Here is a 12,686-nt window from a genome sequence, read left to right as displayed (position 1 = left end):
ATGTCTTCAAATCCTAAATCAATGAAAACTACTCATTTTTTAAAGAGAAAAGCAAAAGCAAAAAGAAATTGCCCTGATTTTAACTGAGTAACTTAATAAAATGAGTAGCTTTCCTAGTCTCTCTCAGTCTTACAGCTTAATTTTTATATCAGAAAAGAAGGTGGATTTTCTTGTGTATTTTTATAATCTTTAAGTAGTTATACAAAACAGTTGCTATTCAATAAAGCCATCTATGATACAGTGCCTCTTAATCAATGGCACCCCTTTCAACATTCTCACCCATTTCTCCCAACCTAACCCTTCTCTTACTTTTCTTAATTTATAGGTATGTATTTTTTTGCCAATTAACAAAACAGTTCACTTATAAATGCATCTTAAATCTGTGTCATCCCTTCAACATCTTCACCACACTTCAAAGCACCCCTTCCCTTATTTAGAAGAAAAGTGTTAACAAAAGATTTTCACTCATAAAGTATATAATCTGTTTCACTAGGTGCATTTCAGGTTTTAGCATCTAAGTGCCATGTGCAAATGAATTGTATATAGGGATCAAACAGTTCAGGGCCACAGAAGTTTCCTCAGTTCTAGTGAACAATGTTAGAGTAAACTAAAAGAGACACATACAACTATTTAATTTTACTATAGCAGTCTCCTTGAGACTAAACTTCATCTCATAAATCAGTTTGTTCTTTCTTTAGTCAGCTGTTCTGAGTTGAGTTAAATAGAAATATTCTATTAATCCTATCTATTTCAAAGTTTATTTCATTCAAGAGAAATAACAAATAAGTTGAAATTCTTTGTCCTTCCAAACACATGTACCAGAACAATAAGTATAAAGAATAGTAGGATTAGAGTCAATAGATTCTGGATCTAGATTTGGTTCAGCCACATGGTAATAGTCAAATCACTGAGCAAACCAGTTCATGGTTTGTTATTTAGTTCCTTAAGTAAAAACTGGAGCTAATATCCTTTCACAGAGTTATTAAAGAAAGCAAAAGAGACAATGCATATTAAAGCATTTTATACCCTGTTCATCACCTTTACAATAATTTTTTAAAAAATAGTTCATAGAATGAAAATCACTCTACACAAGAAAGTTATTTTAGCCGGGCGCCAGTGGCTTAAACCTGTAATCCTAGCCACTCAGGAGGCTGAGATCTGAGGATCTCGGTTCAAAGCCAGCCCAGGCAGGAAAGTCCGTGAAACTCTTATCTCCAATAAACCACTAGAAAACCGGAAGTGGCGCTGTGGCTCAAGTGGTAGAGCGCTAGCCTTGAGCTGAAGAGGGAAGGGACAGTGCTCAGGCCGAGTTCGAGCCCCACGACCGACAAAAAAAAAAAAAAAAATTTTAAAGTTATTTTTAGGTGGTAAAATTTTTTTTTACTGTATAGCATGAAAATACTATGCCACACAAAGAAGCTTTGTAATTTATAAACTGTTTATATATGCATTACCAAATAAAAATTTTAAGTATCTTCATTTTTATTATAGCTCCAAATTCCTCACTACCCTTGTCATCTTCCTCTATGTAACTTCTAATTTGGTTAAAGAAAGGGCTTTTAAACAAAACCCAGAAATACACAGAAATGTTACCTGAAAAGATGCTCTAGCTAGACCTTAACTTGGCAACCTTGGCCAACTCGCATGTGAGGTTACACCTAAATTTCATCATTAGAATTTTATTATGCTCTACATGCCAATTAAACTTTTCATCTTACTAGAAGTTTTTAGAGCCTTCAGAACAATATTCCTGAAACAAAAACGTGAGTAGTAGAAGTAAATCTTCCACAATCTGCTTACCCATCATCTGTGGTAATAGAAGCTTGCCCGTGAGACCCACAGTCACTACTGGGTCCTGACACTCGAGCCCATGCAACGTACCACCATCCAGCTTGCAGGAGAACTGGTTCATCAAACATCATAGCATATTTTTCTCTGAGAAAAAAATTAATTTGAGAGTCAAAGTCAATTCCTCTATACTTGTAGAGTGCGTGCCTTATGCTGAGGAGCTTAGGGACAGCACCCAGGCCCAGAGTTCAAGTCCCATGACCGACCAAAAAAAAAAATTAAATTTCTCTGTACTTATTTTAAAGCCCTTGTAATAAAAATCTGAAATAAGACTTTTTAGACAATATTAAAACTTGTTTTAAAAATTCTGGAGAGGAACACAAACATAATAGTTCCTTATGTTAGGGTGTTTGAAATAAATTCTTTTTCACCTTTTAAAACTCTACATGCTTAAATCTTATAAATAGTCATATTTTAAAAAAACAAAATTTTTAGATTACTATAAAAAATAAGCACAAACATTTTACCGAAAATGGAAATTTAAGCATTAGTTTTAAAGTTCATTTATTTAATTAAACTCTTCTTCTTGAGATTTAAAATACGTTAGAAAAATTGCTCTGGAGTAAAGTGTCCTAGTTAATGCCTAGTTTTGTCACTTGTTGACTGTGAGACCCATTATATCTCAGATCTTTATCTGAAAACTAGGATACAAATAATGTCTGTAACACTGAGTTGTTCTTAAAATAAGTGAATTTAGATAACACGCCAGGAATGGAGCCTGTTAAAGTAACTACACAACAAATTTTATTAATTTGGGGGGAGAGTAAAGACTTGTATCTACACAAAGGTACTTGCTAAAGGCCCAATCAAATTGCAGAAATCTACGTGACAGAGTTTAAGCAATTGGTTGTAGGTGTTACTGAGAGAAAAATAAAGAGAATTTAAGGAGAGGATAGAATGATTGTAAACATTCTATGGAGCTAAGAAAGCACAAGAGAAGATCAGAAAATGGCAGTGTAATAGATGGAGAAGAATAATATGTAGGACATGTAAAAATTCTAATTCTACCTTTTAAAATCTGGGTCTGAAAAAGAAAAAAAAAAAAAGATGCAATCCCAGCTCTATGGGAGGAGGCAATAGGAGGATTACAGCTAAACACAGCCCAGCTTTCTATCCCCACCACACCACATTAGAATATATCTTTCTCAAGTATAAGCTAGGCATGTTGCTGCATGCCTGTAATCCTAGCTACATAGTTACTGAACACATGAGCATGGTGGTCTGAGGGCAACCTGGATAAAAACCTAACAATCGGTCTGAAAAATAACTAAAAGAAAAATGTCCTTGAGTATGTTTCAAGTAGTATGATGCCTGCCTACTAATATTAAGCACAAGATTTTGAATTCAAAACATCAGTACTAAACAAAAGAAGAAAAACAGAGTCTGGTCCTGTTTATTCTAATTAAGAAATTCAGATGTGAATTCATATATTATTTCCTTAATTCATAATTATATGCTAAAAAATACTAAATGACAATGGTATATACACATTGGTGAAAATTAATAAAAGTTATTGAAATTTCCCCTCAGGAGCATTTGTATATAAAACATTAAAGATGACTGAGAAATATATTAATATTAATGAATGCTTAAAAAATTTACCAAGTTTGTCTTTAGATCCACTCTTAAATTCTCAAAAGTATGTAACCGGTAAAAACAAAATCCTTAGTTCAGAAAATATACATTTTTCACTAAGGAGAGGTCTATGTACACTTCACAAGATTTCTTACCACTTTCTTAATGTTTTACTTTTTTTTGCTGGTCCTGGGGCTTGAACTCTGGGCCTGGGCACTGTCCTTAACTAAGCTTCTTCATGATCAAGACTAGCACTCTACCACTTGAGCCACAGCACCATGTCCAGATTTTTCTGAATAGTTTATTGAAGATAAAGAGTCTTCAGGAGTTTCCCTTCAGGCTGGCTTCAAACTGCAATCTTTAGATCTCAGCCTCCTGAACAGCTAGGATTACAGGCATGAGCCACTGATGCCCAGCACAGTTACTAATATTATTAGAAAATATCAGTTTATATTTTTCCTCCTAACATTTTGTGGCTCAAAATGCTAATTTGTCATGTGCAGTGTTGAGGGCTGATAGTTCTCCTCTTACTTAACAAGCTTTCATATATACTGACTTTAGTAAGCTCCCAGAGTCTTCAGTATAGCTGGTCCCCTCCTAAAGTGCATTATCAAACATTACCATAGAAATGATGTCAGAGGACAAAAGTGATTTAATTGTGGTCTACTTGACCCTGCATATAAAAATGTTACAGGTCATAAATGCTATCAGTCATGAGAACACTAGAAAACTAGGTTTCCTTTTTCTGATTCACAAAAATAAAAATGTACAAAATATGTATTTCCATTTTATCTTTAGTTTTAATCACTTAATTTTTCTTGTGAAATAAAATCACAGAGAACATTTGTTAATGTAGCATTTCCTAAAAGCAATAAATTTCCTAATTCAACCATATGCCATCTAATGTTTTGATAAGTCACATATGTGGGTGATGTTTCTACCATACACCCAAAGTATCTAATAGGTATGTCATCTAGGATTGTGTAAGTGCACTGCAGGACCTCTGCACAAGAACAACATCGTATAATATGTCTCTTAGAATACATCCTCATCTTCACTAAGGGAGGTACAATGTATATAACTTAATTTCTCAAGTCTATAAATAGCAGATTATGGGTAGAGTGGTGGCTTAGTGGTAGAGTGATTGCTTAGGCCACATAAGGCCATAGGTTCAATTCCTCAGTACCACATAAGCAAAAAATAAAAATTTTAAAAATAGCAGATTATTAAAGCCTTCCTTTTAAAGCTATATGTATATTATTTGTAATAATTGTTCATTATTTATGTATTTATTTTTATTGTAAAGGTGATGGTACAGAGGGGTTACAGTTATATAAGTCAAGTAATGAGTACAATTCTTTTTGGACACTGCCACCTTTTCCTTCATGTTCTCCCTGTTTTTCCCTCCCAGCCCCTCATAATGAATTTTTAAGTACATAAATACTACAATGAATAAGCAAAACATTTACCTAGCAGCACAGTCATAAGCCAACACATCAGTCTCCGCAAGAAGGTCTCCATCAGTTTCATGATCTCCTCCATCAGGACCCAATTCAAACAGCTGAAGAAAAGGAAAAATATATCTTCCCAGATCTTTTAGTTATATAAGTCTCAATCATATGCTTATCATTTTGTGCATTTCCATTAGACACTGCTATATCGAATATGAAAAATCTGAGCATGTGCTTTTTAAATTTTTTAATTGCTAAGTGAATCACACAGATATTTAAATTTAGAAATAGACAATGTTTTAAGGACTATATTAATTTCAGACTTTCTAATTTATCTATTAGGTCAAATACTAGGATAGCTCTATTCTACAAGATGTTGTATCCAATATAAAGAAGTGGAACTATAAACATAAAAAGAATGGTGAGACAACTCAATCCAGCACTTTATCTAAAAGAATTTTCATGATAGGATTTTGTTTCATCATTTTCTAGGTACAAGATCCTAGGACCTAGTATCTTCATCCATATAAACAATTTACTATTTCATAATAGTTGTAAAATTAAAGTAATCCTATGAAATACTTAGAAAATAATTAGCAAAATTACTAGAAAAATATTAGCTGTGAAGAAAGAGAAGTAACAAAAGAACCTTTACCAAAAACAGTTAAAATTAATATGGCATACAAGGAGAAAGAACATGGAGGGAAAAAGAGGGGAAAGTAAATCTAAACAAGGGGGAAAAAGGATTATGAGGGAAGAGGTCTTTTTAAAAATTTTACTAATACATATAAAACATTTTTTTCTCTCTCTCTCTAGAGAGAACTGTAGGGGAGTTGCAACAAGAGCAGACAAAACATTGCAATGCATTAAAATTTCCAGGGCATGTATTAAGCTAGATGTATAATTTTTTGAATATGTCTCATGATTGGACACCTGTCTCCAGCATGAATGTTATTGTCAACAGTCACTGAAGCCTCCAGGAAGCTCAATGTTATTAGCTCTGAAATGATTAATCACTTTCTCTTCTTGCCTTTCTTGTTCTGATCATGGCACTTTCAGTCACCTAGTGATAAAATTTTCCAAATGACATTGATCGAGATGTCATAAACTGACATGTTGAATTGAAATCCCTGTGTACAACTACTTAAAGACAGTAGTAGTAGTAGTAGTAGTAATAGAATAAGAAATCTAGTTTGAAACATAAAAATCAAGAGACCAGATAAATGACTAACACAAAACAAGTAACTTTGTGGTAACAGGGGGGAGATTTGGCGTGTTCAGTAAGAGATAGTTTCTGGCTTGTCCAACTATTTATGAGGTAGGGAATTCCTGAAAGACAACCACGTCTTAAGGGAAGAACATTAAATCAGTGGAGAAATAATGACTAATGGATAACTGATGTGATTTTAAAACATTTACATGAAAAGCTTGGCACTGCTGGCTTACTCCTATAATCATAGCTACTCAGGAGGCTGAGATGGTAGTTCAAAGTCAGCCTGGGCGGAAAATGGCTGTAAGACTTATCTCCAATTATCCTCAAAAAAAAAAACAGAAGTGAGCCAGACACCAGTGGCTCACACCTGTAATCCTAGCTACTCAGAAGGCTGAGTTCTGAGGATCATAGTTCAAAGTCAGCCCGAGCAGGAAAGTCCGTGAGACTCTTATCTCCAAATAACCACCAGAAAACTGGAGGTGGCACTGTGACTCAAGTAGTAGAGCACTTGCCTTGAGCTGAAGAGCTGAGGGACAGCACCCAGGCACAGAGTTCAAGCCCCAAGACCAAAAACAAAACAAAACAAAAAACGAAGTGGAACTGTGGCTCAAGTGGTAAAGCGCTAGCCTTGAGCTGAAGAGCTCAGGAACAGCACCCTGGAGTTCTAGTTCCAGTACTGGCACAAACAAACAAAAACACATGAAAATGGGCCAAAGAAATCTAAGTTGAGATATAAATTTTGGTATTATGGAATGCTGATTACTACTGAAATTGGGACTTACAAGAGATAGTCGTGGATGGGCTGGCAATGTGGCTTAGTGGTAGAGTGCTTGCCTAGCATGCATGAAGCCCTGGGTTCCATTCCACAGCAGAAGAAGCTAGATGTGGCGCTGTGGCTCAAGTGGTACAGCGCTGGCCTTGAGTAAAAAGAAGCTCAGGGACAGTGCTCAGGCCATGAGTTCAAGCACTAGGACTGGCCAAAAAAAAAAAAAAGAGTTGTGGAGAAAATGTGTGAAGAAGGCAGGCCTTTGGCTGGGTCTAGTAGAATTCTAATCTTCAGTGGCCAAGGAGAACAGGATACAATATGTAAATACTGAAGAAACACACAAAAGTATAAAAACAGAACAATATAAAAAAAAGGAAGAGCTAGAAAAAAATATATCTACCTTAGAAAGTTTAAGGAAGAAAAAAAGACTGCAGGAAGTCCTTAGTCTATGCATTACATAGGCAAGATTAATCCTAGAGAATGGTCCAATATAAAATAACAGATATGGAAGTGTTCTATAACTCTATGACATAACTACTGAACAATGAAGATAACTCTACTCACTGTGAAAATCAAAACTATCAAAAAAATTTCTCAGAGCCAGTATGTATCTTCTCAAAGAGCTTACTAGGCATTACAACTAAAACTACATTGCTCATTAAGGCTGCTTCTCTGGCTTAAAGATAAATCAAATCATGCTGGAAAAAAAAAAAAAAAAAAAACACTCTGAATGAGCTACACTGAGATAAGCCAGACTAAAATTATTATTTATCTTAATATCAACATAGGTGTGCTATAGGTGACCTTAATCACTAGTCTAGTCCTATAATCTATAATTTATTAAATTAATTCTAATTTCTACCTGAGTTTTTTAAATATGCATACCATAATAAACATTCTTTAGAAAAGGTTTTTCAATTAAGAGATTGGTTTTTATAGAGCTTCAATCTATTAATATGATTTTTAGATACTGTTGAAAAACTAAGAAAATATCTCAACAGAAAAGGTTTAATTGAAAATCTTTTGTTAACATAGTGTCTAGTGAGAACTATTGCTGTGTTTATTCACCCTTTTTCCCACCATTTCTGTGACCCCCTTACCATCCCAAAGACAGATAAATGAACAAGAAAAAAGAAAACAAAAAACAGTAGTAAAGAAAAAATACTTATTGTTTCCATTTCCTAGAGTTCATTTCAATAAACATTATTGTATATAAGCAGATGTGCAACTTGTGAAGGAGAGAAAAACCGGTAGTGAAGGAAGGAAAGGGTGACATTGATCACAAAGAAATACATTCTTTATCTTATTTTTCTAACCCTTCTGTACACCACCTTTACCATAACAATAAAAAAATGCATGAAGGGCTGGGAAGGTGGCTCAGTGGTAGAGCGCTTGCCTTGCATGCATGAGGCTCTCGGTTCAATTCCTCAGCACCACATAAGCAAAAAGAAAAAAAGCTGAAAGTGGCGCTGTGGCTCAAGTGGTAGAGTGCTAGCCTTGAGCTTGAAGAGCTGAGGGACAGTGCCCAGGCTCAGAGTTCAGGCCCCATGACCAGACCCAAAAAAAATTAAAAAAAGAAAAAAAATGCATGAAAAGAAACACAAAAAGAATTAACTTAATTCCCAATGTTTAATCCACCTTTGGTTTAAAAAAATGCTGCTTGAAGGGTGCATAGTTGATCATTCTTTCATTAAATCCAAAACACCCAACTTAAAACACTGTGTTCTTAAATTTACAAAGGAAAAATTTCAGTTGCTTTTCATTTTGTGTATGAGATATGTATCATTCCGTTCAATATTTGGAAGTCTTTTATTAAATTTTACACTGTCACACAAGAAAATAACTTGTGAAGCCTGCTTGAAATTAAGGCACCAACTGTTTAAGAGCAAAAATGAGAAGTGAAATATTCAACTTTGTGAATTTTGAAAAAATAAACATAACGAATAGAATAACTGCTGGCTCTTTTGGAAACAAATAGGTGTGGTCAATCTGTAATTTTTTTTCTCGTTTGCAGTACTAGGGGTTGAATGTTGAATCTGGTGCTTGCCACGAAAGCTCTCTATCGCTTGTGTGATGTTAGTTTATCAGAGAGGGTCTTGCACTAACTTTGTCCATGCTGGCCTTAGACCCCGGTCCTTCTATCTTCACCTCCAGAGTAACTAGAACCACAGATACACATGTGTCATCAAGGTCTGCCTGCTTTTAAGACAAGGTCTCTCATTTTTGTATGGGTGACCACCATGAACTCATCTATGTTTCCAAAGAATTGAGATTTTTAAGTGTACACCATCACACTCAGCCTAAATGTATGATTCGTAATTATTGTTTGTCAATCAAATGAAATCCATTTCTTATAGTCACCCTGCATTTGATGTCTGTTTACATAATATTTGGTATCAAAACTGCTATTAAAGTTTCTTAAACATACCAAAATGTCCCCACATCAAAATAGTTTTGTCTTCTACTGTTAAAATAGATAAAATAAAGTAGCCATATGTGAGGGGGCTGTATTTCTAGGTTACGTGAAAGTTCAGCACAAACGACTGAGACCCAACTACCAGTCTTCAGTCTTTAATTACTCAAAATTATTTTTCCTTTCATTTTTGATCTTCTTACTGACTTTCTTTTTAACTGAATGACTAATTATTAGATTACAAGAGAGCTAGCTAGACAGACAGATTTGTGGGCGGGGGGGGGGGGGGGGGGGAATTACTGGTACTGGAGCTTGAACTCAGGACCTGGGTACTTTTCCTAAAGCTTTATCTCTCAAGACTAGCACTTTACAACAACCTATAGCTCTACTTCTAGCATTTTGTTGGTTAACTGGATATAAGAGTCTCAATAACTTCCCTGTCTGGGCTGGATTCGAACCAAAATCCTCAGATCTCAGCCTCAATTAGCTATGATTACAGGGGTGAGCCACCAGAGCCCTGTTTTTATTGTATAAGATTTTAATAATGTTTCCTCTATCTCTAAATATGGCATTAAAAACAACAAATAAACTAAGCAAAAAGAAAATGAAGCATCAAATAATAAGATAATAAGCTAAGTCAAACAAAATATCTTCAAACAAAACAACGGTATCAATGAATTTTACCTTAATTTTAGCAGTATATTCTCCTCTACCTCCAAACAGACCAAGACCACCAAGCAAAATATCAGTGTCAGCACTAAAACGGATGGCTTCTACTGAATGAGCAGAGTAACCCCAACCCCCTCCATGACCTAAAAGATAAAAACAACAATCTGTGCTAAAATATCCATATATATTTCAGTTATAAGGTAGTATTTCCTAAGTTTAAGTATACATACTTTCAAACCTGTTTACTATACTATAGTCTTCCTTGGAATAAACCTTCATTACTGCTTGAGTCTCCTCTTCTGTACTTGCAATGCCCATTTTTAAGTCCTGCATAGCCGCCAAGGTGTCAAGACAACCTAAAACAACAAACAAGTAGAATTCACATCCTTGACATAGTGTTGATATTTGTTACTAAAGACAAATGAAAATAAGTAAGTAAGTAAGTAAACTTGGAATGTGTTTCACCAATTTATTCCATGCTTTAAATTTCACTTCATAGGAATACACAGAATGATGATTACATTTAAATGTTTTACATAAAACTGAATCTCTGACAACTTGGAATCACTTAACATTTGAGTCTTTACTAGTTTTTCTTTTCAAATTTTCTTTGGAAATTTTCCAAATTAGTTTTATTCCTATCAGATACTATTTGAGGAAGTCAAATTTACCTAAAGTAATTATAACTAAAATCAACTTTGTATAATTACAATGGTTATCAAAAGAAATCTGAAGAAATTTGAAGCCAGGTGTCTATGGCTCACGCCTATAATACTAGTTACTCAGGAGGCTGAGATCTGAGGATCACTGTTCAAAGCCAGCCAGGGCAGGAAAGTCTCTGAGATTCCAATTAACATCCAGAAAAACTATGGCTCAAAGTGGTAGAGAGTTAGATTGAGTAAAAAAGCTCAGGGATAGCATCCAGGCCCTAAATACAAAAAAGAAAGAAGGAGGGGGAGGAGGGGGAGGAGGGGGAGGAGGGGGAGGAGGGGGAGGAGGAGGAAGAGGGGGAGGGGGAAGGGGAGGGGGAGGGGGAGGGGGAGGAGGAGGAGAAAGAGGGGGAGGGGGAGGGGGAGGGGGAGGAGGGGGAGGGGGAGGGGGAGGAGGAGGAGGAGGAGGAGGAGGAGGTGGTGGAGGAAATTTAAGGGAAAATAACAAATAAGGAATATACTTATGATATAAACATAAATGGGCTTTTAAGAGGATGAGTTTTTTAAAGCAGTACAATATGAAGATATGGAACTATATAATTTCTAGGAACTATAATTTCTAGCAACATATATATATGCATACATACATATATAATTATATATTTAACTGTAAAAATGCTGTATATTAAAATAAATGACTGAGGTTAATGTGATATAAACAGTCTGTACAATTTAATATTTTTCAGAAATTTAAAATATTTGTAAATTAAATACAATAATTACATATTTTAGTGCTCAATCAATATCTCTAAATATTTATTGAAGTTAAACAAAAATATTACTTAAAGAGCAATCTTTTATGAAAATTATATATTCAGTAGTCATTTATATTTGGGTATACAATAATCTTTCAATGTTAATAGAGATGATGTATAGTATTCTTTGTCAGATAAGCTTGGTAGCAGGTTTAATTTGTTTTAAATCTAGTATGTTATTGTTTAAAAAACAACAGAGATACAAATTTACATACTCTTAAAAAAAAACTTAACCCTTAGCACAGTACACATTATTGCGAATTAGGTGCAAATCAAATAGTAACCCTACCTAGAATATGCAAGGCTGCATGAGATCGGGTGGTAAGGGCCCTGGATCCTGTTGGTAGAGCAAGTTCCGGACTCAGTATGCTACATCTGGACTGCATATCTGTTGCAGAGGGAAGTCTAGCATCAGCAACCACTGCATTGTAACACCACAATTCTCTGGTATTTGGCCGAAACCTTGCAAGAAAAAATAATTATAGCAACTCAGCCTGGAGTTTTGTTTGAAATTTTTCTAGATTATTATACAAGGAGACTAAATAATACAATCAGCTTAAGCAGGAAAAGAATAAAGCATATTATTTTCCACACCTAGGCTAAATGGTAACAAAAGCAATTTATATCATTACCAGAAAATAATTTGAACAAAATAGTAATACAGACTAACATACTTCTTAAGAAATATAACAAATGTACACTTGAAAATTTGATGCATACATGTAAATATGAAGCTTTTGAACAACAAAAACCCACTAAAAGCAACTCAGGCATTAGGAATATTCTTTCTTTGATCTCTCAGCAATGTGCAGTGACTTTAAAAAGCACAATGTACAAGTCGTAATGTTGAAAAACGAACTTTCCCCTCTGCATGGTATTTTCACAATAAAATTTTTTTAAAAAGCAAAAAAAAAAAATTGAAAATTCAGTTAGAAAGATAAATTGAAAGAAAATATGAAAACATGCCTGAAAAAACCTAAAATATAAAAGTGATTCATAATCCAATAAGACTCAATCTGATAGACAGCAAAAGATCTTGAGTTCAAGGCTGCCAGGGCTCTATAAATCAAGATGCAAGGAAAAATTTTAAAAAGGACAAAGAGATTGAGGGTATTGTTATTTTATATCATTACATATAAAGTACATGTACTACACAGAAATTATTGAGTACTTCAATTAAAATAGTAAATATGAAAAACTATTGTTCATTGTTTATTAATGCTGAAGATAAATACATATCCAGTGAGAGTAAAGATATATCATAACATTCTATTACCTACCCTGAA

General features: G+C 34.5%; 1 protein-coding gene across 2 annotated transcripts in view; it reads right to left on the bottom strand.

Moving 5' to 3' along the window:
* The window catches only part of Mycbp2 (MYC binding protein 2), a 234,775-nt gene that overhangs the window by 129,088 nt on the left and 93,001 nt on the right, over positions 1–12,686 (bottom strand). For both annotated transcript variants that reach the window (XM_042685653.1, XM_042685654.1), the window contains exons 24-28: positions 11,690–11,862; positions 10,166–10,291; positions 9,951–10,078; positions 4,893–4,984; positions 1,801–1,935 (exon numbers count right to left, since the gene is read on the bottom strand). In XM_042685653.1, coding sequence (XP_042541587.1) covers positions 1,801–1,935; positions 4,893–4,984; positions 9,951–10,078; positions 10,166–10,291; positions 11,690–11,862 — 654 coding nt within the window. The remainder of the gene's footprint in view (positions 1–1,800; positions 1,936–4,892; positions 4,985–9,950; positions 10,079–10,165; positions 10,292–11,689; positions 11,863–12,686) is intronic.

The sequence above is a fragment of the Dipodomys spectabilis genome, unplaced genomic scaffold (assembly GCF_019054845.1).
Source record: "Dipodomys spectabilis isolate Male_0828 unplaced genomic scaffold, ASM1905484v1 ptg000095l, whole genome shotgun sequence".
In the NCBI taxonomy this organism is placed as follows: domain Eukaryota; kingdom Metazoa; phylum Chordata; class Mammalia; order Rodentia; family Heteromyidae; genus Dipodomys; species Dipodomys spectabilis.
Note: the sequence above shows the minus strand (reverse complement) of the source record. Positions and strands in the feature narration are given on the sequence as shown.